Genomic DNA, 24,104 nt, shown 5'->3' on the forward strand with positions numbered 1-24,104 from the left:
TCATGTGACGTTGAGCCAATGAGCATCACGGAAGCTGAAGCGGTGAACCAATCAGAGATAGCTGGCGGGAGATACAGCTGAGTTAGAGAGAAGATTCGGCCAGTTCGGACTCCGTGTGCAGCTGAAGACGGACACAAAACAGCGTTACGTGGAATAAACCTGAAACTCTGAATCAAGAGGACTTCTTTTATCCATTTACAAATCTCCGTTCATCATCGACGTGTTTCCCCGTAAGTAACAGAATCTCAAATATTTAGTTGTTTAAGAGGCGGAAATAACAAAGCCACTTCCAAATGCCAGGACTTGTTTGCAAATGTATTGTCTAATTTGTTAGCGGTAGTTTTGTTGGAAAGTTGCTCTTTCGTGACCGGACATCTGCTGAAGTCGGTCATTTTGAAACATGGGTGCTTAAAATTGACATTTTAGTTAAAAAAGAGTCGAAAGTAGATGGGTGTTGGAGGCGATGTAGTTGTTTTGGCGCCATTAGCTAGTTTGCGTAAGTGCTGTAGTAGTATTTTAGTCTTTAAAATACCAGAATTTGCATAAAACTTTAATTTCCTTGTCTATCTGAGGACATGATTTTTAAATATTAAATCGGACAGTTAAGCAGTGTCTTTTTTACAAAATACTTTTTCACAATACTATTTTGCCTTCACTCGTGTATGAATACTTTGGGATCGGATTGTGTTCAGATACTAGTTTATCCCTGATTTTTTTTTAACCTCTGACCTACTCGCACCATTTTAGCCCAAATTGTAACAGCACAACATTCACAGTGAAATAAAACGGCTTATTTTTGTTTCCCACGCCTGAATGTGTGATTCATCTTTAAATAATAGTCGTGTCCGTCTTAAAACTGAAAGGGAAAAGTTTTACAGTATATTTTTGTAATTTGATTTAGTTTTTGTAACTGTACAGGAAAACAATTGAGACAAAACTATGAGCCACAGATTAACACCTGTTCACAAAATCGCTAGTTAAAACACAAAGTATTAATCTTTTGGTATATTATGCAAATAGTGACATAAATAATGTTTTTTTTTGTTGCTTTCTTTTTTTTTTTTTTTTTAGGTCAGACTAAACCTTTTTTAATTTTCTTCAATAAAACCCAAAATAAATTGGTGAGAGGTTGGTTGTCTTTCAAGAATGAAAAATTTTAGTTTTGGATCTACAATGATTTACACATGTCCTATAAAAAAAAAAACATTCTATGTGTAATTTATTGTTGAGCCAGAAAAAATCTTAACAAAACTGATTGTGATTTTAGGTTTTACATTTTTATTTTTCTTGGTCTTCAATATGATGAGAAATTTCACTGGACAATAAATTCTTCCAGAAATTGTGATAAATAATTGTTTTGAGACAACTTTCAACAAATGAATTGATAAAAAGTTAGAAAAAATGTACATTAGAAAGTGAAGGATATTTTCCAGAATAAAACGCACAACCAAAAACTACAGTGAAAAGGAAATGAAAAGCACACACAACTGAACCCATAAATAAAATGGATATTGCAGTCTCTCCAAACAAAGCTTTCCTTAAAAAAAAAAAAATTAAACATCAGAATGGAAACTATTGACCACATTTTAATTTACGATGTGATTCAGGCGTTACCAGTAAATACTGTTGACGTTTTTATCCCATGTTGCTAAAAGTTTGGGTATCTCTGATTTTGAATGATGGAAAGAGAAAATTTAGGAAGACTCAACATTGCAACTACACACATTTTTTCTTTTTCTTAAATGTCATTTAGCATCATGTATTAATCATTAGCACATTTAGTTTCCTGTTATCGTTTATTTCCACATCCTGCTCACTCATTCTGTTCTTTTTGTTTTCATCAGAGAACCAGACATGCCCAGGACTCGCTCTCAGGGGCAAGTTCAGCCCCCACTGCCGTTCCCACGTCGCAAATCCTCCCGAGCCCCCCAGCAGCCAAAGGCTGCTCAGCCCTCAAAGGTCACATTGCCGTCTCCAAACAAGCCAGAGCTCCGGCTTCCTTCCCCAAGTCAGATTGGTCCGATTTCTCCGAGGCGGTTGTCAGACAGACCGACGCTTCTGTCACCCAGACGTTCTGCTACCCAGAGCCCTTTAACTTCTCCAAAGCAGAAAATGGATCAACTCTGCAGATCTGCAGCACAGGCGCCTCCACCAACACCGCCTTCCTCCCCCATCCTGCAGAACCGACTCCCTCTCAGTCCTCGGAAACGCACAGGTGAGACACGGATCTACCTGAACTAGGAATGCAAACAATTAATCGACTGGTGATTGTCGATTAATGGTTTGTTAGGCTAAAATTGGTTCCAATTGATTAATAAAATTATCTTAACCAGAGTTTCTCAACCCTGGTCCGCGAGGGGACCAGAAAGAAAGGAAATACCTAAAACATCCAGGACAGGAGGGCGCAAGCCCTCCTGTCCTGGATGTTTTAGGTATTTCCTTTCTGCCACACACCTGAATTGTATCTCTGGTGATTAACAGGCTTCTGCAGTACTTGATGGTCATGCATTCATTTGAATTGGTTGTTCTGGAATAGAGGCACAACTAAAACATGCAGAGCAGAGGGGCGGTGAGGACCAGGGTTGAGAAACACCGTCTTAAACTTTTCTATGTTGTAGTTTGGCCTCCGTCCAGCAGAGGGCGCCGCTGGGCATCAATAAGCAGAGCCGTTGATACAGGAATTAAAGATGGCGGCAGTATCGCAGAACGGGTAGAGAAACGGTCCAAACAGGAGTTTGGTGTTTTATTGAAAATGCATTTTATAATGTTCCGCTTAGACATATAAACACGCAACAAACTAATTAAGTTGTTCTGAAATATAAACACTCGACAAGCTGTTTAAGTTCTACAATCATGGCGCGCATTCAGCCGAACTTCATGACAACTTCACATTTAAAAATGACTGATTTGCTACGAAGGCGAGACGCAGAAAAAAACATGCCAATAAGCGAGGTTGATTTTGAAAGCTGTTGTGATTTAAAAAGCTTAATGGAGAAAAAAATGGAACATTCCATCAAGAGCAAAAATAGACGTTACTTCTGTATGAATATCTCTTTGTTCATGGGGAATTAAGTGTTTCACATATATTATTCTTTTCATTTGATTTTTTACACGGCAACCTAATAGCCCTTAAATGTTTTGTTATGTTTTATAAATATGTCCAAGATTAATAATGTAAAACCAATAAAGACAGGAAATAGTGGTTTTCTGAATGAAACAGAAAACCACTATTTCATTCAGTGGTTTGTAACGTAATGTACATTATATTACATTTATTCAAAATGTAATGTATCAGAAACAACGGTACATTACATTTTGTACAACTGACAAAATTTTGTGTTTTTTAAATTTGGAATAATATTAAAATGTATCTCTTTATACTATGGAAAAACATGTCTGCTTATCAGTTAATTGTTGTTTGATTAATGAGCTTGATGAACTTTAGATTTTCTCATTAATCAATAACTTGGATCCCTAGGTCAAACTTGGTAGATACTTTGTAATGCTAGTCATTAATTTATTCTGTTTTCTTTCTGAAGGTGATGACAACGGCTGCAACGTTCAGTGTTCCCCTCTGAAGCAGAACAGACCCAGTCCGGCAACGCCACGTAAACTCGGCTTTGACGAAAACTTGCAAACATCTGAAGTTCAGACGCCCAAGCAGCGGCGCTCTCCAACCAGCAAGTTGTCTCCGAACAGACAGGAAACACCTCCTGGGTCTCCTGTCCTGCACAGTCAAGAGAAGAAGCTGCCTGTTGCCCACCTGTTTACTGACAGTAAGAACATTTCTCAGATGAAAATTATCTTTAAAGGTGACTTATTATACTTCACTGAACATGTAAGGAAAAGTCTATGGGCTGTACAAAACGGTTATTATATTTCTCGCACAAAATCATTCTTAGCCTGGTCAGTTTTGCCCTTCAGAATGAGCTGCTTTAGGGTGTCTTGCCACTTTAAATCCACATAAACTGCCACTGGTTACGCCCCCGAGCTCAACATTTACACTTGCATATTAAAATGGCTGCAAACAGACGCCCAGTTATACAACGCTTATCTTTGGAAAAACGGAAATGGCTCTAATAAGAATACAGCATGGAGTTTCTGGATAGAAAGTCAACAACAAAAAACTTGTCTTTCCCAGCAGCCGTTAAAACTCTGTCAAAATTCTGAACTCATTTATATATTTATATCCAGATATTTTTATGTACATAAGCGTTTTTTTAATTTTACTTAATTTAGTTCATATTTACATTAGTTGTAATTTCATGTATTATAAATGTTATATCACTAAAGTTTACATTTATATGTTCTAATATTTAAAAACAAATGGATACTTTATTGAACTCCAAGGGGAAATTATCTTCTGTTCTGAAGTCAAGTGACAAAATGTTCTGGGACTCAGCTTGGGTTGCTAGGTGACGGGTGGAATTCTGCTGGGGTTGCTAGGCAACGGGCTGTCTTAGCTGGGGTTACTAGGTGAGGGGCAGTGCCTGCTGATTTGTGATGTTACATTCCAGAGGTTTTTGAAATGTTTCCTTTTCCAGGCACCAAAAAATGTATTTATTGCCAAAAAATAGCTTCTTTTTTTTTTTTTTTTTTTTCCTTAAGCGCTTTGGCTGCTTTTGGAAGCAGTAGAAACCCAAATGGAAGCACAAAAACACACAAAATGTGAATCTTTGTATAATGCGTCCCTTTAAAAAGTGTAAAGAACAGCCAGGTCAGTTTAAAAAAAAATGGTGCAGAATAGATTTATTTCTAATCTGCGACCTCCCCTGTCTCTCTGCAGAGTCGAGGTTTCAAAGCGTGAAGCAGGCGCTGCACACCGCCATCCCCGAGTGTCTCCTGTCCAGAGACGCTGAGCGGGCGTCCATCCGCTCCTTCCTGGAGGACAAGGTGCTGCAGCGCGTCCCCAGCAGCCTCTACATCTCAGGGGCCCCGGGGACCGGAAAGACCGCCTGCCTGAACTGCATCCTCCAGGAGATGAAGGTGAGTTGGGGCAGATTATTCTACGCAGCTTTAATCTGCTACTTGTTCTCATTTTGTCCTCTGTAACATGTTCGGGTTTTCCCCCGTCCTCCAGTCTGAGCTCGCATCGGTAAAGACGGTGGTGGTGAACTGCATGAGTCTGCGGAGTTCCCACGGCATTTTCCCACTGCTGGCCCACAAGCTGAAAGCAGCCGGTGGACAGAGCGGCCTCCAGAGGTTCCTGACGGCCCCGGGGCCCACAGTGTGAGTTTCTGCTTTCTAAAACTTTAGTTGCTTTTTGACGACAGAGAATTAGCACCAGACTAAACAAACAAACAAACACAAATAATTGACTACGAGAAAAGTTGTGATAATGCTTGAAGAAAAAGTTGCAATAAAGTGAAAATAGTCTTGACAATTCATGAAAACATAGTTACAATTTTGCATCAGAAGTGGCGGTAATGCATGAACAAAAGGATAAGTGGAAAAAGTTTTACTATTGCAAGAATAAAGTCACAATAATATGATTTTATTCTCATAATTACATTCTTTACTTTTGTCAGCCTGGCCCTAATATTTTGTCTTATTGACTAAACTAGCATCTTAAAATGATTGTCTTTTTATTTTTTCTTTCTTTCTTTATTCCCATTTCTTTCTTTTTGTCTCTTTTTTTATTTATTTCTTTCCTTCGGGTAAAGATCTTGAGTTTGATCATTAATCTTTGTCCTCTCAGGCTCCTGGTTCTGGATGAGATGGACCAGCTGGACAGCAAAGCTCAGGACGTCCTCTACACCATCTTTGAATGGCCGTATTTGCCGCGGTCCCGTCTCTGTCTCATCGGTAGGAGTTTGGCCCACAGCATGCCTCACCTTCCACCATGCGACCTTCACACTGACTTCATGTCTTCCTGCAGGCATTGCCAACGCTTTGGACTTGACTGATCGCATTCTGCCCAGACTGCAGGCTCAGACTCACTGTCGCCCCCTGCTGCTGCACTTCGCTCCCTACAGCCGACAGGAGCTGAGCGCCATCATACAGGACAGACTGTCGAAGGTTGGTCCGGTTCTGTTGGCATCACCAGCGTCTCTCCATGTCTCGGCTCGTCTAACTGGAGTTCTGCTTTGGTTCTGAAGGTTTCGGCTGAGGGTCTGCTGGACGCCTCGGCTGTTCAGTTCTGTGCCAGGAAGGTATCGGCTGTGTCCGGAGACGCCAGAAAGGCTCTAGACATCTGCAGGTAAATATCAGTAATACTGACCCAAGTCTGGAACACCAGAGAAAATGGCTGACGTAACGCCGTGTCTTCCCAGGAGAGCGGTCGAGATCGCAGAAGCTGATGAAAGACAGAAGGCCTCCACTAAAGGTAAGGTCACCTGGGGTCATCGGAGTAAACTTTGTAACCAGCTACAGCTGAAATTATCAGATTATTTGTCATTAATCGATTGTTCAAACATTTGCCAACTAATTTAGTAACTCATTGATCTTTAACTGGAGTATGCTTTCTGTCTGTGAATATTTTCTACCCAGAACTCCACATGTTGCTGCATTTTAGACATTACCATGTTTCTCTTATTTAAAATAGAATTTAATTGCTTTTTGCATCTTCTAATGTTTTTTCTAATATTGTATAAAAGCGACGCAAGTGGCAGTTTTTATCCGATATATCGTCAGAGTATTTGATTAGTAAAATAATTGTGACTGAAACAGAGTTTGCCTGCCTGTCTGCCTGCAGCGTCTTTGGTCGGCCTCCCTCAGGTGGCGAAGGTTTTGTCGGAGGTTTATGGCGACCGCATGGCGTCGCAGAGCGGCGGTTCGGACGGAGAGAGTTTCCCTCTGCAGCAGAAGCTGTTGGTTTGCTGCCTGCTGCTGCTCATCCGCAAAGGGAAGAGCAAAGAGACAAACCTGGGGAAGGTAAGATGGAGATCCTACGAGCATGACTCGAGGTCGTCAGGCTAAAAGATACTGAGGCTAATCGAAGTGTAAAGTGTTGCACTGCAAAAATACAAAATCTTACCAAACCTTACTTTTTAGAGCAAATATCTTAGTTTTGAAAGATTTAGGAGGTTGTTTAAAGTCAATAATTCCTTAATATTTATGATAAAGTTCTAGTTTCACTGGCAGGTAATTTCACTTATATGGGAAAATATAACAACTGGCAGGTTATTTCAGTCTTCTATATCTCGCTGAAAAGTTACTTCCAAGTTAGTTTTGACTCATCATTAACCAGTGATGACAGACAAATGGTTTCCCAAACTGGAAGTTGTTTCTTCACCACTAGCACATTTAGCGGTGAGTACATGTGGTTGATTGACAGCGCTAAGACCCTCCTCCAGGCTCTGATTGTTTTTTTTTTTTTTTTTTTTTTTTTTCTGGAGCCATCCATTTCTTCAGATGGCAATAGTAGCTCAGGGAGGAAGTGGAGATGAATCTTTTCACAGATTATCTACCTCACAACAAACTGTGACGACATATTGACAGTTTTAACAAATGTATAAAAATATAAACATGGTAAAAGTTACACACTGCAGCTTTAAGTCAGTGTGATGTAATTAAAAGGCACCTCCCACTGCTTACAGCTTTACTTTTCCCTCATCCTAACATCTCTGGTGAGCTTCTGCAGTCTAATTGCGTGAATGAGTTTTAAACGACCCTGCTTTGTGTTTCAGCTCCATGAGGTTTACAGCCGCCTGTGCGCCCAGAGGCAGGTGTCTGCAGTCGGGCAGGGCGAGTGTTTGGCGCTGTGCAGCCTGCTGGAGAGTCGGGGAATCTTCGCTCTGAAGAAGGCCAAAGAGGCTCGTCTCACTAAGGTACAAAACTCTGAACAACAACAACGTTCAAATGTTATTTAAAGAAGCCATAGAATATGATTAAAGTGGATGCATTGTACAAAATTCACATTTTGGATGTTTTTGTATTTCCATCTGGGTTTCTACTGTTTCTAAAAACAAGCGCCTAATTAAAAAACACCCAGCGAGTTTTTCAGTAAGTTCATGTTTTGGTGTCTGGAAATTGATCCATTTCAAAAACCTTCTGCACATTGAGGCGCTTTCTGTGCTGTTACCTAGCAACCCTGGCTGAGCCCAGCCCTGTTGCCAAGCAACCCAAGAGGAGTTCCAGCGCAGCGTTGTCAGATTGGCCGGGTTTATTTCTGAACACGTTGGATTGGGGAAAAATAGTTTTGGGCTCCCTTTCACAACATTTGTGCTTTTTAGAAAACATTCATAGGAAAATATCTAAATATTTACTGTGTGGCAGAAAAACACAAAACCTGTATATTTTTGCTAAATATACAAAACCTGTATAGTTCATTTTTTTGAAAATCTGTCAAAAGTGACATCTATAATTGTGATTGGTTAATCAAATGTCACTATATAGAAGTACATCTTTCTGATTTTAAGATGATGATAAAAAAAGTCTCCTTGTGTTTCAATAATTTAGCGTTTTCACGTCCTAGAAAGTCTGAGTTTGTGCTATAAACTCAGATCTGTCAACCCTTCTAGCACATTTGGTGAGTCTGTTTGTTCTTATTACTGAACTCTTTGTTTATTTGTTGTTTTTTTTTCCAGGTGTTCCTGAAAATTGATGAAAAAGACATAGAAAACGCTCTGAAGGACCGAACGCTTCTGGGCAGTATCCTGGCTGCAGGGCTTCCCTCGTGATCCCTCATCAATTATAAAGTTATTTTAAATTACTTTTAAAACGAATCTTTTTTAAAATGATTTTAAAGATGTTTCCTTTAAAAAGGAAACGCTTGTACTTTTTTTAGATTACTGCTCAGTTATTTTGAGGTTGATTCATTGGTTTTGAAATGTTCTGTTTTTGGTTTTTTGTATGCTGTAAATAAATAGATTTACAGACATGAAGTGTTTTATTAATTTTTTTTCTGGGTTTTCCTTCAGAGCTGGATCTATTTCTGTCCTCTGAATTAGCTCAACCTCTAACCTGATTGGATTAAAGGAGGCCGAGATCGGCCTGACTAAGCTGCAGAAACCAAAGTGTTCACACAGACGAGACCCAATGCAGCAAAACTGGTTTTGTCCTGGCAAAATTTTGGAAGCAAACTTAGTAAAAAAAAAACAAAAATAATGTGTGACTAAACATGGAGGTTGTACCTATGCAGCCTGGAAAACTGCGACTTGATTTCAGTATTTTTAAAACTGCATAATAGGAATGGAGCAAACAGACCTGAGATTTTGTGGCTAAATTTAATGGTACTTGTTTCAATAGTATTTTGGTAATTTTGTGCAGCTCCGCCCTAAAAGCTGGAATCATGTTCCTAAAAATAAAACTCATTGATAAATAATTGCTTTAGTACACTGGTTGCACTGGAGTAGAGTTGTGTTAACAGAAGAGAATATTTAATTTTATGTGGTCTGCATTAGAATAAAACATGCTGGACTCCGGGATCCCTCAGGGAAGTGTGCTCAGTCCTCTGCTTTTTAAACGCATGGAAATCCATTCTTCTATCATTTTCTTCTGATTAACATGTCCAGTCAAGTTTATTAGTACAGAACATTTCAGCAACAAGATTTATATGATAAAAATGTACACAATAGCCAATTGTGAAGCAACAAACATTACATTTTGCTAAATGCCATCAATAATATTTTCAATGTTCCAGTTATTAATCAAAGATGACTTTAATCAGGAAGTTTTTTTTAGTCTAGATTTAAATGGAGTGTTTTAGTTGTTTTCTGGAAGTTTGTTCAACATTCTGGATTAGCCAATATTTTTTACAGACCTGTGAAGACATTATTGCAGTAATCAATGTGACTAAAGATGAACACATTCACGGGTTTCCCTGGAGCTTAACTTGACATTAGTCGTTTAAGTGTAGAAATGTTGTTCAGGTGATAGAAGGCCGACTTTGTAATTGTCTTTCTGTGGCTTTATATGTTGAGAGCTAAGTGCATTATTACACCCATATTTTGGGCCTGATCACTAATTCCTAGCTGTAACATCCACAATTTACGGATAGTGTTCTCAGATCGAAAATAAAGAAAATTAGTCTATTTGCAGAAATGAGTACATGTGGAAATAATCAAAATTAAAATCTGATTATAGAAATGACCTTAAATTACACATATAAAACACATCTGATTTTATTCAAATAATTTATTCACAGCAATATCTTTAAGTGAATGGAAATATTTGCATGTTTTTAATACAAATACATGGAGCATCAAGTCAAACATCAGTGGAGGTAAAATGATCAAATATTTGGATGCATAACATTCAAAATATCTACCATCGATAATCCTGAACTGAATCACGTTTTCCAACACAACCACTGAAATTTGAGAGTCCAATGAATAGGGGTGAATATTTAACATGTCGCTATCAAGAAAATTTTTTTAGGATGATAAATTCTAGTAATCTTACAAAAAAACCTCAGGATTGTTAATTTAACCATTTTGTCAAATTTTTTTCATGAGAACATTGATAAATATTTAATTCAAAACTATAAGTTGTGTGCAATTCAGTGATAAAACTACATTTTCTTTAACCGGCATCTTAAAGTTTATGGGGACAATTTTTTTAATAATCACTTATCACAAAAATCCCACAAAGCACTGTCAAAATTCACATCAGCCATCCTTATGCATAACGACTCTTTAATTCATTTTTTAAAAATTGTGCCACTTAGTAACGTCTCAGATACCATCTTGTGATTGTCTAACAAACACTAAACAAATTAAATACATACAGACACAAAGACCACAGTGATTTTACCAGGACTTACAGAGTGTCACTTACGGAACAAATTTAGATTTCTTTGCAGGAGCTAAGAAGTGATGGGCACACTTTTGCTAACCTGCTAACAGCAGAGCTAATTTTTAGCTATGTATAATTAATCGCTTTCGATAACTTTGAAAACATTTAGACCAGTTAGCTTCCCTTAAATTAATTTTTCTAGATAAATTCCACAGGGTTTAATTTACTTGGTTGTTTTGTAAACTTTCACTTGAATACATCTTATCTGTCGAAGTTTTGGTTCGACAGAGACCAACGTTTTGGTTTGGTTATCGACCGTTAAGAATTCTTTAAGTAGGTAGACGTTTATGCTCTTATTTTGAAGTGAGTGAAGACAGCTTACGCAGCATTTCCGTTTCATGTCCTCAGTCTCCCTCTGTTTCCCGCCCCCACAATAAAACACAGTAGAGAACAAGTTACAAACAAATAGTGTGTAAGGGCGTTACAGAACATGTAAATTGTGTTAAGATTAAATTTGGGCTTGAGGATTGTAGTCTTTCAAGGGAAGATCAATATGAATTGTAGTTAGCACCTTAGCATTGCTATCATGGTGGTGCAGTGCGTTAGCAAAGCTAATGTTTCTGATTAGTGCTACTAATTTTTTAGTCAGCGGTGCCCACCACTGTTAAAGGTTAACATGTTTTACCCACAAACTGATTGTCAGTCACTGTCTGTGTAAACAGTCCGATGCAAAAGTATTCATAACTCTTGAGTTTTTCTTTTGTTGTTACATTTTGATGTATTTTGATAGGATATTATGTTTTAAACATGTAGCTAAGGCTACAATGAAATTATTTAGATCAATTCATATCCGTGTGATAGCACAAATAAAATACACCAAAGTTGTTGGATGTAACAAACTGACAAAAGTTTAAAGGGTATGAATACTTAAGCAAGGCACCGTACACACCATGAATGCCGATGAAGCATTCTCGCATGTTAGCTTAGATGGGATGCATGACTACCTCTGAACATGCTATTTTATTGGTCACATTAATTTGAATAATCTCACATTAAAAATGATAAACATAATTTTTAATTAATAAATGTGTGATGTCTTTTTTCAGTTTTGGTAAGACAGACACGAAAAACTAGCACAGCATGATCAATAATAGTTTCCTATAAGACACTTAGTCAGATGAAATACTAAAGTTCAGCTTGAAGCAGAGGTTCTCCACAGTTATAAAAACATTCACATAAATATAGAAAAATTAGCAAGTGTGAAATCAACAAACATTCATATTAAATTTAAAAGCATTCAGATTTTTAGAAGGATATTTGCTGAATAAAATGGTGCATAATGACCATTAGCCCTCAAAGTGGGGAGATGCAACAATGACATCAACGCATGTTTACAATCCACAGTTAGAAAGCAACTAAATCCAAACAACATGGAGATGTTACCCAAATTATTCCTTCACTACAACACCGAATGCCTGCACATCTGCACATCCTGGTAACTTAACACAAGAAATAAAAATAATTAATTTTGATGTAAATATCAAGAAAGAAAGGTAGCAATGATCCATCTTTTCCCCTTCTCTTTTGAACTAAAAAAAGAATAAATTATCTTAAAGATGTGACGAAAAATTTAACAGGTTCAAATTTATAATCCCTTTTAACCTCAGTTTGTTAATTTTGTAGACATTTATTTGTCTTTTTTGGGGGGTTGAGGCGTTGCATGTCTGGTTTCAGATGCTGTGCAGCTGGAAGGATTTTTTTGCTCTTACTTTTTCATTTTCAGACAGTTGTTATAATGTGTAACCATGGCAACAAAGTCTTTTTTTTCTTTACAACTGGGAGCAGCTAAGTAGTTTCTCAAAAGTTTAAGTAGTGCCTGAACTATGACCCCAAATCCAAGAGGAGTTAAAAGAGGAGAGAAGGAAGAGAAGTTCAATCGTCTCTAGACAATTTAAAATGGAGTGGCAAAAGCAAACGAGGTGGATTAGCAGTGCTTGTCAATAACTGATGGTGTCTGCCAGGAGATTTTACTGTTGAGTTTCGTCTCTTCTGTCCGGATATTGAACAGTTAGCAAGTCATGACAGTTATGTCATGTCTCCCAGTTTATCCTTCTAAATATCTTTTAAATCATGTTAAAATTAGTTAAAACATACTTTTATAGAAAGGCTTCTAACATTTTGATTGCTTTTGTATTTTTATTATTTCACTGTCATGTATTTTAATTGATTTAGTATACTTTTGTGTCATTTATCATGTTTCCATTTGTATTTTAAATGTAAAGCACTTTAACATTTGTTTAAAAAGGTGCTACGCAAATAAAGTATTATTATTATTATACATAAAGAGTCTTCAGTCAGAAGCCTCTTCAGATGTGTTGGAAGACTGACTGCTACCTGAGATCCTTCCTGCTCACAGCATCTCCACCCACAATGACTCTTTGTAGATACTCGGATGATATTTTTTTACGAAATCATTTAAATGTCCCTTTCAGAAAAATAAAGCATTATTTGATCAAATGTTACGTTAGGTCCCCTTTCGATGCATCTTACCTAAATAAAACCCTGCCTCCTCCACAGCTTATCTCCAGTTTTAAATAAAGTGAGGTTCATTTAGCAACTATAAGGCCATATATCTTCTGTTAGAATACAATACTGATTTTAGATGATAAGTTATATCTATCTGTTCTTTATTAACCTCTAAACTAGAAGTCCTTATTCCCAAAATACAAACCGGATATCAAAAATATTCTAATTTGGTCCTCTCTGTTTCCTCAGAGTTGGAAAAGCTCAGCTGCCTTTGAGTGAGAGAAAAGTTGAATTAAAACAAAACAGGAACAACTTTTTATAAGCTCATTTAAAGTACAGCGGTTGGAGAAATGAGTTCCTGCACATTCAGACAGTGGCATGTTAGCACTTTCTTAAAGTCTGTACTGGAAAGCTTAAAAAAGCTTCTCTGTAATCCCAGATCCTTGTTCGCGGCTCACAGACGCAGTGCAGACCGGGCAGCGTGGCGCTCACTGAATCCCTGCCATTGAGGCAAAACCACACAGGATATGAAAGCATCTGCAGCATCTGACTTCTGTTCCTGCTCAGCTACAAAAACGAGATTCAGACACCGAGACCTTTTCATTTCTTACTTTTCTACGCCACAGGAGTATTTCTGGTTTCTGCAGGTGAAAACGCCTCTGGTGTTTTATCCTCAGCAGCAGAGATTCGCTGATGCAACATTACATTTCAGCTGCCTCTGAAGTGAAGAAGCAAGCAGGGTTATGCAGAGTAATTGATGGCAAACATCGTCTTTTTAACTCTTATTGATAATGTTTAGATACAGTGATGACAGGAGATTTCAGATGCAGAGATATTGATCTGCTTTTAGTTTGTTTTACTAAAAATTGCGTTTCAAAATTACTCATAATCTTCTCCAAGATTAACAGAAAAGACTTGATTTACAGTCAAGCTCTTATTTTGGTTGTTGAGCAGCTTTCGGCCTGACTTTCCCTGGTGTTTTGATGATTCTCCTGTTGTGATGACCTCCACCCTAACTTTTAGCTCCATTCAGAGATTTTCTATCAGATTCAAGTAAAAAAAGACTTAATCTGGGTTTCTGCAGATTTCAACAACTCAAATTTAAGGTTTTTTATGACATTTTAATAACCATTATGAACATCCATCCATCCATCCATCCATTTTCTTACACCCTTGTCCCTCAGTGGGGTCGGGAGGGTTGCTGGTTCCTCTCCAGCTAGCGTACCGGGCGAGAGGCGGGGTACACCCTGGACAGGTCGCCAGTCTGTCGCAGGGCAACACAGAGACACACAGGACACACAACCATGCACACACACACTCACACGTAGGGGCAATTTGGAGAGGCCAATTAACCTGCATTATGAACAGAAATGTACAAAAGAAAATTGCATATTTAATGTAGTAGTGCCATGGGTTTTTTTTACGCACAAACTTTACATAGCATCGTATGGGTTGTGAGCCAGTGGCGAAAACGAACATATGCTTCTCCATTACAGATGCAAAATAAGCTAGTAAGCTTATTAATAAGCTTATTAATAGCCAGTAATAAGCTATCTTATTACTAGCTAGCTTATTATTACTCAACGCCTACAGTCAGAATAAAATAAAATATCTGTGCAACTCAAACATTTATTTGACAGAAGAAAAATAAACTTCATGTATTGTGATTGAATAGTCCTGACATGACAAAATGTAAGACCTGCAATCAATGAATTTAAGGATGAGGGGACGCTCTGCTAACGTTGCTTCCAGTTAAGAAACTTTAGGTATCTTTTATGTATTTTGCCAGGGGTTTGAATAATTTTAGTTTCTCCTGCTAACTTCTTCACCACTTTGAGTCAACCTGCTGCCCAGCCTGTTGCCCAATCAGCTGAACAGTCTGCAGCTCCTCACGTTCGTCCGCTGCTGGGTAAACGCGGGTTCTTTATGGATCCGGCCTCTACCTGAGCCGGGCAGAAAAGCACCGCATGTATTCTGTCATCCAGCGGTCGTCAGCAGCGGCCATCGTTAGCTGGGACCGCCGCGTCTTCTCCAGGTCGGCCGACCGGGCCCGTCGACGGTCCAGATTGGAGCTGCGCCTGTCGGGCTGCGTCTGGACGCCGGCGGCGGACATGTTGCTCTGGGAGGAAAGAGCCAGAGGCTTCGTTGATGGAAAGTTCACAGTGTGTGTTTTATTATTAATGTGTGCAGGGAGTTTGGTGACAACGCTCCGGATCTCAGGTGTCCTCAGACTTTAAACTTATTCTACTAAAGTATCGCTGAGAGGAAGCAACACTTTGTAGCAACATTATTATCAAATCTGAGTGATACTGTGGAGTTCATTCATAACTAGAGATGTGCAGATCTGGACCACAGAACTGCACAGAAAACACTGGAGATACACTTAGTCAGCCTGTAAATACACAATTTAAAGAAAAAGAAATAGCTAAAGTTTAAAAATAATTATCAAACTTTAGGATCCAAAGGCAAAGAAATGAATAAATAAAGTCACGTTACAACCTCAAACCTTCAACAACTTTACTTTGATTTTATGTGAAACACAAAGTGGCACATGTTTGGGAAGTGGAAGAAAATTTATATTTTCAGAAGGCTTGTCGCAATAAATCAATTAACCGCATGATAAAGTAAAACTATATCAATAATTTCCATTTGCATGATTTATTGTTTTTCTCTTTTCTTTCTTTCTACCAAAAACTAGACAATAAAAGTCTTCAGTCTGGTGTTCTGGTCTCAACTAGCCCATTTTTTGAAGGACAATTTTTTTATAGAGACCTTATAATTAACATATTTGTTGTTTCTGTTGCTTTTTTTATTTATTTTGGATATTTAAAATGTCTTCCAGTTCCAATGGTAAATGTCCATTAGCATTTAAAGTTAATCAATCTTTGAGAATATGTTCTTGCATTATTATGCCATTATTACCATGATATTACTTAAAAATGGTCTCAAAACAACAAAAATATTATTTCTTATTGCAACAACTTCTGGAAAAATGTATCCTCCAGAAAAATGTGTTATTGTGACAGACCAAATTTTCAGATAAAATAATACTGTGTAACATGCCCTTGCATTCAGCCCCTACAAGAATGAGAAAGTTGTTTTTATTTGTGTTTGTTTATGTTTCAATTTGCCTTCACTTCATAATACGCCGTGCTTTTTGTTTGTAGTGTGACAAAATGAGAGACAGTGAAGGGATATGAATGGTTTTCAAAGTGATTCCTAGAGCTACGTTGTTCAGCTGCCGTTCATTAACATGCAAACCGGAAGTTATCCCTTCAAAATAAAAGCCCCAAACCTAAAACTGGAAGTTAATCACAGCTAAAAATGGATACAAAGAACTTAACGTATGGTTATTTGAAAGTGCTGTCTGTATGTTTACCTCTGGTTGTCTCTCGGTCCAGTCCATCCTGCTGGACGGTCTGCGGTTCACCTTGCTGCTTATTGCCGGTTGGCTCTTGGCTCTCGGAGGCTTTTGGACCGCAGCTGGTTTATCTTCGAGGGAACTGTCACGCTGTGCCGGCACAGAGCGAGGGGTGCGGCAGCGGTGGCGTCGTCTTGGCGCTGGGTTCACTGGCTTCTCATCAGACGAATCCGAACTGTCAGGCCTGTTGTCTGTCGCCGTGTCGTCTGAAGGGCCGCTGGTGTCTGGAGGTATGGACGCTGAAACTGTCCCAGGCCCAATTAGGCCATTTTCTAAAACATCTGATTCAGACAAACACGAGAAAAAACCTTTTAATTAAAGAGAAACTTAAACATAACGGCGGACTTTGGTGATAAATGGTAGATAGATAAGTAGGATGTGGCTCCACTGAACAGCAGTCAGTTACCATGGAGACTGAATGCAGGCTTGAAAAGAGACATTACTGATACCACTGTTTGGTTTAGGGCTTAAAACCAAGTGGTTCCATTTGAACTAAACAACCTTGAACCAGTAAGGAGCTAAGATCACTCAACATTTAAATCCTTCTTAAAGCAACAGCAGGTGTTCTTCTTAGTTTCCATAACTGGACGCACAAAAGACTACGACAGCTAACATAATGGCCAATGGGTTTGTGTCTGCCTGAAAATCCAAAGTTACATCTTATTGGTTCTTCCTTGTTTGAGTAACACAGACAAAAATACCAAACAGATAAATCAGTCAATATCTTAAGCAATCAGTTTCCAAACCTGCTGTTGGTGCAACGTCTACAACAGGAGTTTCTCCAGTTTCCTCTTCAGTCTGTTTGACCTCTGGCTTCAAATCAAGACTGGTCTTCACCTCCATCAGCTTCTGTTTGACCTCTGAGCACGCAGGCGGCGGTGGCAGTGACAGTGGAGCGACCTTGTTTCTGGTCAGTCTCGGAGTGGACCAGCCGCTGGAGTTGGAAGCGGTCTCCCAGCTCTCCCAGGTCCACGGCTTGTGGGAATGCTCCATCACTCGCCTGGTCAGGCGGTATTTCAGAGAATCCTCGTAGCATTTAGAGAACGTCTCCCATTTGGGATCCCTGAACTTCTTCATATATTCTGTCCTGACCTTCTTGGTCACCATGGTTCTTGGAATCCAGTCTTATTGGAAGCAATAATCCTGGAAATTTAGACAAAAGAAAAAACCTCAGAGCTATTGAACCTCACAGTTTCGTTGGTGCTACCAAGTATCCCCTTTATTCCTCCAAATTTTAGAATGGTCACTGTGTTGTCATCAAACTATGAAACATGTCGCCAAAAATGGAGGTTTGAGTCCATTTGCACATTTTGGACCAAAACACGTTCATGTCTGGGACACAGAACCCGTTTCCTTCCTGAGATGGTAGATGGTTGGACATTCCCATCATGAGTATAACTGATGAACAATGAACCTTCATGCATGAAACTCTTCCTAAGGATGAACCAGACTTTTCCTCCTGATATTTTTGCTGATTTATTTTAAAGTTTTCATTGTGTCAAACAGGTATGGGTCTATTTGGTTTGACTGTACTTTTTACTTTTACTTGAGCAATGTTTTTTATAAGGTATTGCTACTCTTACTTCAGTAAAGTTTGGCATGATCTGTAACTTTACTGAATGAGGAAAAAGCTAAATGCATGCACTGGAAGTACTTCTTCTGACAAAATATATTTGCATTATAGACTAAGTATATATGTTTCAAACATTTTTTTATGATTTGGAAAGTGCTTCTGTCTGAATCTATTATTTTGTAATAATTTTTTAAATAATGTTTTTGTTTTAGTCTTTAAAATACCAAAACTGGGAGATATCTTTGTGTCTGATGAAATCATTTTTAAATATCAAGTCAGATATTCTGATTTGATATTAGTATATCAAATCATATATATTAGGGCCATTGTAGATAGAAACAAAAAGAGTAACTTCTGAGTTTCAAAAGTTGAAAATTTGCAAAAAAAGAAAACTCAGAAATGTTGAGATTAATCCCCAAAATTTTCTAAAAAACGTTCCCAGTTTGAAAAGTCAAAATATTTGCTATGAATAACCTTAAAAAAAACTTTAAAAAAGTTGGAAATTTGTCAGCATCAAACATCTGAACTTTTCTGAGATTAATCTCAAAGTTTTTGTCTTTTTTTTCTACCGTAGCAAATATTCAGCTTTTCAAACTCAGAAATGCTCAAGTGTTTTCTACCAAATTTCTGAGGTTTTTCTTGTGTGGAAATTCACTCCTTTTTTGCGAGACATAAAGTTCAAATTATGCCTTTTTCTAGCTAGAAAGGCCTAATATGCAGTTACTCAGTACATGAGTAGCATTTTAACATTTTTATTTTACTCTTGAGTAATTTCTTGAACAGTTTTTCCCTTTACTTGAGGAAAAAATATAAAATTAAAGTAGTGCTACTCTTACTTATGTACAATTTTTGGGGGGAGGGCGGGGGGTACTCGACCCATCTTTGGGTACATTTAAATTTATGGCTTGAACTCTATCGTCGTCACAAATTCTGCTGTAAACCATGCTAGCAGAACCTTTTTAGTTAAATAAAATAGAAACAGTTAGTCTTTTATTGCGGTCCACCATACATCTACAGTCGATCGGCGTCTGCATTTGATCTGACGGTGAAAACAAACGCAACATTGGGGTAAATGAAGTTGATAAATGCTGGAACATGGTGCTCTGGTTCTGGATCAACGGTCAGAATCTGATGACGTTTCTACAGAGGGGGCGCGCGCGCTACCTGCAAGCCCCGCCCACCTCTCCATCCAAAACAGATTAGCTACTAAACGGAGGCGGATTGAGGCTTACTACACATTTACTGGGCCACTCATCCACCAGAACCATTAACACACACCTCCCGCCTGCTCCTACTTTACTAAACAGACTCTTAAAATTACCTGCAATATATATATATATATATGAATAATTAATTGAAGAGTCTGCCATTGATCCAAAGCTAAAACCGGGTCAACGTTCGTTACCGTTTTAAAACGGTGAATGTAAAAAAAATAAAAAGCGCAATGAAGAGCGTGAATTACAGTTTTGCACCGAATAACCGAGTGAAATAAACGTTAGCAATGTTGACAGCCTTCCTGTCTGCAGCTAGGTAAGCCTCTGTTTATTATTAAAACTGACGGCTGCAGACAGGACGGATGATTCTGCCGTGTTAACTTACCACAGAGATCCCGTCTGTGTGCGTTCAGTTCGGATTCAGACGGCCAGCATCGCCCCGCTGACTGACTGCTATAGAACAGGTGCTGAACTGGTCAAGTTAGAAACAATAACCTAACTTTCATTTCCGGTTTCACAATAAAAGCTCAAATGAACCTGAGATCGGCCACAATGAGCGAATAAGATTAGAAAGTTGGTTTAAGGCACGATTTTAGCGAAATTAAATAGCAGTGATTACATAATAAAGTATTTAATAGACAAGTTGATAGAGTACAGAAACCTTACAGCTCAATTTATTCAGAGCTACAGAACCAAACGGCGTATTTTGAAAGAATAAACAGCAACTTCCGTAATTTTTATTGTGCGTTTTCGGTCAAATTCACGAATACAACGTAAAGATGTTTTGATAACGGATAAAGAAAAATGCTATGAAAAAGCGAGAGTCCAAACAGCGCATGCGTGCTTTCGGTGTGGGTTTTAAATACGCCATGAAAAAACTGATCAGCTGGGCTGATGGAGGTTCTCACGTCTGATATATTAAAGGGGCCATTCCACTGAACTTTTATTCATTGAATTATAATAATAGTTATAATTCAATAAATTATATTATTGAAGAGTCCATTTATTTTAGGAACTTTATCATTAAGAGAAACAATCGGTTGAAAGTCTTCATTTCTGGTAATTACAATCATTTTACACTTACATCAGACCAATACAAAATATTTTTATAAAGAAATGTGGGCTTAATCAAAAATATGTCTAATACTTACCCAAAGGCTGTTTTAAAAAGATATTTTTAATCTGACAAATGACTCATCGGGATCTTAATTTCTTGGGAATATTTATTATTTAGATAAAGTATATTCCCCATAAAATTATTTAGAATTGAACTTTTTTTTTTTTTTTTTTACATAAAGCCCTAAAAAAACTCTATGCAACAATAAATTTGTTTGTTCCATACGTTCCTTAAAAGAACACTTTATTCCCAGACTAGTCAGAAAAGTTTAGAAATACTGATATAGCACAAAATAAAGTCAGTCCATTTACTATTTAACAGCAATGAGCGCAAAACAATCAGAACTGGAAAACCTCAGGGCTGGGTTGTCTCACCTTTGAAGTTTAAACTATATACAAGCTGCTTAAAGTTTGTCTTAAGTGGCAGTTTATTGTGTGAAGATGCTTAAATGAGGACTTTTTGTAGAATCAGACACCTAAAATCAGACTTTACTTTAGCTGCTGTGCCTCCGCTAGCCCAGTTTTAAAAAATTTTTCAGTTGGAAGCCAGAAGGAAACTGTTTTTGAAGCAATGAAAGTAGATCATGTCAGTTCATTTAGAGCCCATTTCATACCTCATTTTGTACATATTATACTTAACTTGTGTTAAACTGAGTAAACATGTTTACTCAATTATATTACTAGTTAATTTTTATTTTGCAAGAAAAACATCAGTAAGGTTTAGAAAAGTCAAAGTTTCAATGCTCTTCTCTGTAAATAATGGTTTAATAAATAAATAAAAAGTTGTGTTTTTACAAAAAATAAATTAAAAAAAGTAAAGAATCAAGAATTACCAACATATTTATTTAGAAAAACAGCAAAACTCATACAAATCTTGAACATTATTAGAGTGTAAAGCCAAACAGAAGTGCAGAAAGCTTAACTGCAATAAAAAGCAGTCATTACATCTGAGCCTGAAAGTAATGTTCATAGTTGGCTCGAAGGACAAATTCAAAGTAAGGCTTTGATTTCAAAGCACTCAACTCGTCCTGTTCCAGCAGCTCTTTCACATCAGGCAGGTAAGTCTGCAGAGGAACACCTGGAAGGAAAGGAGTTTTAGTTAAAGGTTTATCTATAAGAAATCGGTTCAAAAGGAAAAGATCAGATTCACACCAAATTTATATGTTCATTCGATTGTTCTAATCTATGAATATTTGCATCAAAACTACACATTCAACCCAATGCTGCTGATCTGTAAGTTTAATATGATTAAATCAGAAAGTTTAACACAAAACTTTAAGATTTTACTTAGCTACTTGGCAAAGTAAAAATATTGCACAATTCAATAACATTAAGGAGTAAATAATTAACAGTTAAAAATTATTTAAAGATGTAATATATACTAATCTGTGTGTATGTACATTAAGCTCTGACATGGAAATAGATGCATTTACTGTAGTGAATTACCATTTTGAGTAAGAGTTTGTATGTAAACTTATGGGCTGGAGAATTAATACATTTTTAAACACCTTTTGGTTTATTTTACAAATCATTTTGTGTAAAAATACTGCATGTTTATTTGTGCTTCTTTCCCATGTATTTGTTCTGTTGAACTTTTAATTGAAAGAAAGAAAAAAGAGAGAGAGATAGAAACAGAGAAAAGGGAAAGAAAACAGGAAAAGAGACAAGAGAAAAAAGAAGAGGGAAAGAAAGGAGAGAGAGAGAGAAATAAAGTGAGAAAGAGAGAAAAGAAAGAAAACAATGAGGAGTTTAAATTTGTTCCCAACATCCAAAGTAAGGATTCTGCCATTTTTCTATAATAATAATCTAACTTGATGTGTTTCACCTTCTTGAATTAGTTTAAGGAGGATTTTCACAAAGATGCTGTCTTTAGCTGCTTCCAGAGGATCATCGCTCCCATCAGCAGACGACCAGCTGAAAGAAACCAGCAGTAAAGTCACATTTTGTGAAATATTTTACAGAATAACAACACAGAATTCTACGACCACTAGAGGGCAGTAGAAGGCAGTTGTCACCATAATGCAAGAGTTCCTGTTCATTCTGTTTATTTATTGATACGTTAATCTAAAAATAATCTGTGCTGTAATATATCTTATGTTATTGCAATTCAGACAATTAAATGTTTTTCTTATTAAAAATATTTGTTTTTTTTTTTGCATCTTTTAATGCATTTCTATTATTAAAAAAGGGTTACATTTTAAAATAAATATCCACAATATGGCAATTTTTATCAGTGTAATTGATTAACTGAATAACTGATAGAGTAATTGGTATTTTTCTCTCTGCTCTGCATTCATGAAGCATCCTCTTTTGCGAGGTTAATCAGATGCTGCTGGCTGTTGCTCTGATTACTCATAACAAATGGACAAAAGTTTAAAAAAGGGGCAAAAATCTTGCTCTACATTTTGTGGGCGTCACAGTAAAGCAAACATCAATCACAACCTCCGATTTAACCTCTCAATAATTTAAACTAAATAAAGATCTTACTCGTCTCTCCTGAGTGCTTTGCTTAAGATTTCACATTTCAGAGAATCGATGTCCACAGAATCCTCCTGAAACAAAATCACAGAACATCATTTACATGAATGCTGATTCAAAATGGCACCCAGAGGTCCAGCAGAAACAGGACGTTACCTCATCGATGTACTCCAGCAGGTCCAGAGCTTTTTTGAAGTCGTACTCGTTGGCTTGCCTGTTGTCATCGCAGATGTACAGCTGGAGGGAAGGAAATGCTAATCTGTGAAAATTATCTCTCATAATCTGGTGTTTCCCCAACTGGATTACATTTAGCAGAACTATAACACCAGAATCCTGCAGGTCTGTGAGCCAACTAAATATAGCTATAAAGTGCATCTGTCTCAACATCCACAGATGTTGGATCCAAAAATTATCCAATTTTTGGATCCAGTCTGTTATATGAGCTTCATTCTGATTTGCGATCTTTTGTTTGTTTCACTCTGTTACAGTAATTTAAGCCTCTTGAACGTTTTCTCGCAATAAAAATAAACAAAATGATGTGTATTTTTTTTTACATTTATGTAACACCAACACAAAGTGTTGAGTAGGGATGCTTGATAGTTGATCTAAAGTTAACGATCTTATCCATTGACAGTCGATAAGCACCCATTTTCTGAAAAATATACGTTTTCTCTTGTATCTAAGGGGCCGACTGCCTTTCCATACATCAAGGGATAATTTTGTCATAAAATACCAAATAACATTTTTTTTATTTTGTGTCCAATGTATTAAATACTGAATAAGCATACAACTGAGGTTTTCTCACATTATTAAACTTAGATATATTCATAAAATATAGCAAAACAGGAATCTCAAGGTTCCTGAAAAGAAAATAAATGTGAAACTTTTTTCATTTCCTATAGAACACATGTGTCAAACTCAAGGCCCGCGGGCCACATGTGGCCCGCCATGTCATTTTATGTGGCCCCCCAGCGTTTTATAGGATCATGATTGACTTAAAATAGGTTTTCAGCACGAATTGACTACAAACTACATCTCCCATAATGCATTCCGATTGTTACCAGCCAACATTACGGCTTCTCGCCACTAGAGAGCAGCA

General features: G+C 37.5%; 3 protein-coding genes across 3 annotated transcripts in view; 1 reads left to right on the forward strand and 2 right to left on the reverse strand.

Annotated features, from left to right (window-relative positions):
• The first annotated feature begins 76 nt into the window (after positions 1–76).
• Positions 77–8,825, forward strand: cdc6 (cell division cycle 6 homolog (S. cerevisiae)). The gene is made up of 12 exons (XM_008418762.1): positions 77–230; positions 1,845–2,215; positions 3,540–3,776; positions 4,787–4,986; positions 5,081–5,229; positions 5,699–5,805; positions 5,879–6,018; positions 6,099–6,199; positions 6,273–6,325; positions 6,695–6,873; positions 7,629–7,769; positions 8,529–8,825. The coding sequence occupies exons 2-12, from the start codon at positions 1,855–1,857 to the stop codon at positions 8,619–8,621; spliced, it is 1,761 nt and encodes a 586-aa protein (XP_008416984.1). The 5' UTR covers positions 77–230; positions 1,845–1,854; the 3' UTR covers positions 8,622–8,825.
• Positions 8,826–14,814: 5,989 nt separating this feature from the next.
• ccsapa (centriole, cilia and spindle-associated protein a) lies at positions 14,815–19,903 on the reverse strand. Its single transcript, XM_008418774.2, has 4 exons — positions 19,797–19,903; positions 17,371–17,767; positions 16,583–16,905; positions 14,815–15,322 (listed from the first exon to the last, which is right to left on the reverse strand). Exons 2-4 carry the CDS (start codon positions 17,729–17,731, stop codon positions 15,143–15,145), a joined length of 864 nt encoding a protein of 287 aa, XP_008416996.1. The 5' UTR covers positions 17,732–17,767; positions 19,797–19,903; the 3' UTR covers positions 14,815–15,142.
• Positions 19,904–21,349: 1,446 nt separating this feature from the next.
• Positions 21,350–24,104, reverse strand: part of nup133 (nucleoporin 133) — a 22,345-nt gene continuing 19,590 nt past the window's right edge. Inside the window, exons 22-25 of the mRNA XM_008418788.1 lie at positions 23,162–23,242; positions 23,015–23,079; positions 22,353–22,441; positions 21,350–21,605 (exon numbers count right to left, since the gene is read on the reverse strand). Of these exons, the coding sequence (XP_008417010.1) occupies positions 21,469–21,605; positions 22,353–22,441; positions 23,015–23,079; positions 23,162–23,242 (372 nt within the window). The 3' untranslated portion in view covers positions 21,350–21,468. The remainder of the gene's footprint in view (positions 21,606–22,352; positions 22,442–23,014; positions 23,080–23,161; positions 23,243–24,104) is intronic.

This window comes from Poecilia reticulata, linkage group LG1 (genome assembly GCF_000633615.1).
Source record: "Poecilia reticulata strain Guanapo linkage group LG1, Guppy_female_1.0+MT, whole genome shotgun sequence".
Taxonomy (NCBI): domain Eukaryota; kingdom Metazoa; phylum Chordata; class Actinopteri; order Cyprinodontiformes; family Poeciliidae; genus Poecilia; species Poecilia reticulata.

Bases quoted from the DNA above. Each gene is read 5' to 3' on its own strand.
- cdc6 (XM_008418762.1), top strand. From the start codon at position 1,855: ATGCCCAGGACTCGCTCTCAGGGGCAAGTTCAGCCCCCACTGCCGTTC. The intron at 4,987-5,080 runs GTGAGTTGGGGC...CCCGTCCTCCAG, and splicing joins GCATCCTCCAGGAGATGAAG to TCTGAGCTCGCATCGGTAAA. The intron at 6,200-6,272 runs GTAAATATCAGT...GTGTCTTCCCAG, and splicing joins AAGGCTCTAGACATCTGCAG to GAGAGCGGTCGAGATCGCAG.
- ccsapa (XM_008418774.2), bottom strand. From the start codon at position 17,731: ATGGTGACCAAGAAGGTCAGGACAGAATATATGAAGAAGTTCAGGGAT. The intron at 16,906-17,370 runs GTTTGGAAACTG...TGTCTGAATCAG, and splicing joins AGACGTTGCACCAACAGCAG to ATGTTTTAGAAAATGGCCTA. The intron at 15,323-16,582 runs GTAAACATACAG...CTTTCCTCCCAG, and splicing joins GGACCGAGAGACAACCAGAG to AGCAACATGTCCGCCGCCGG.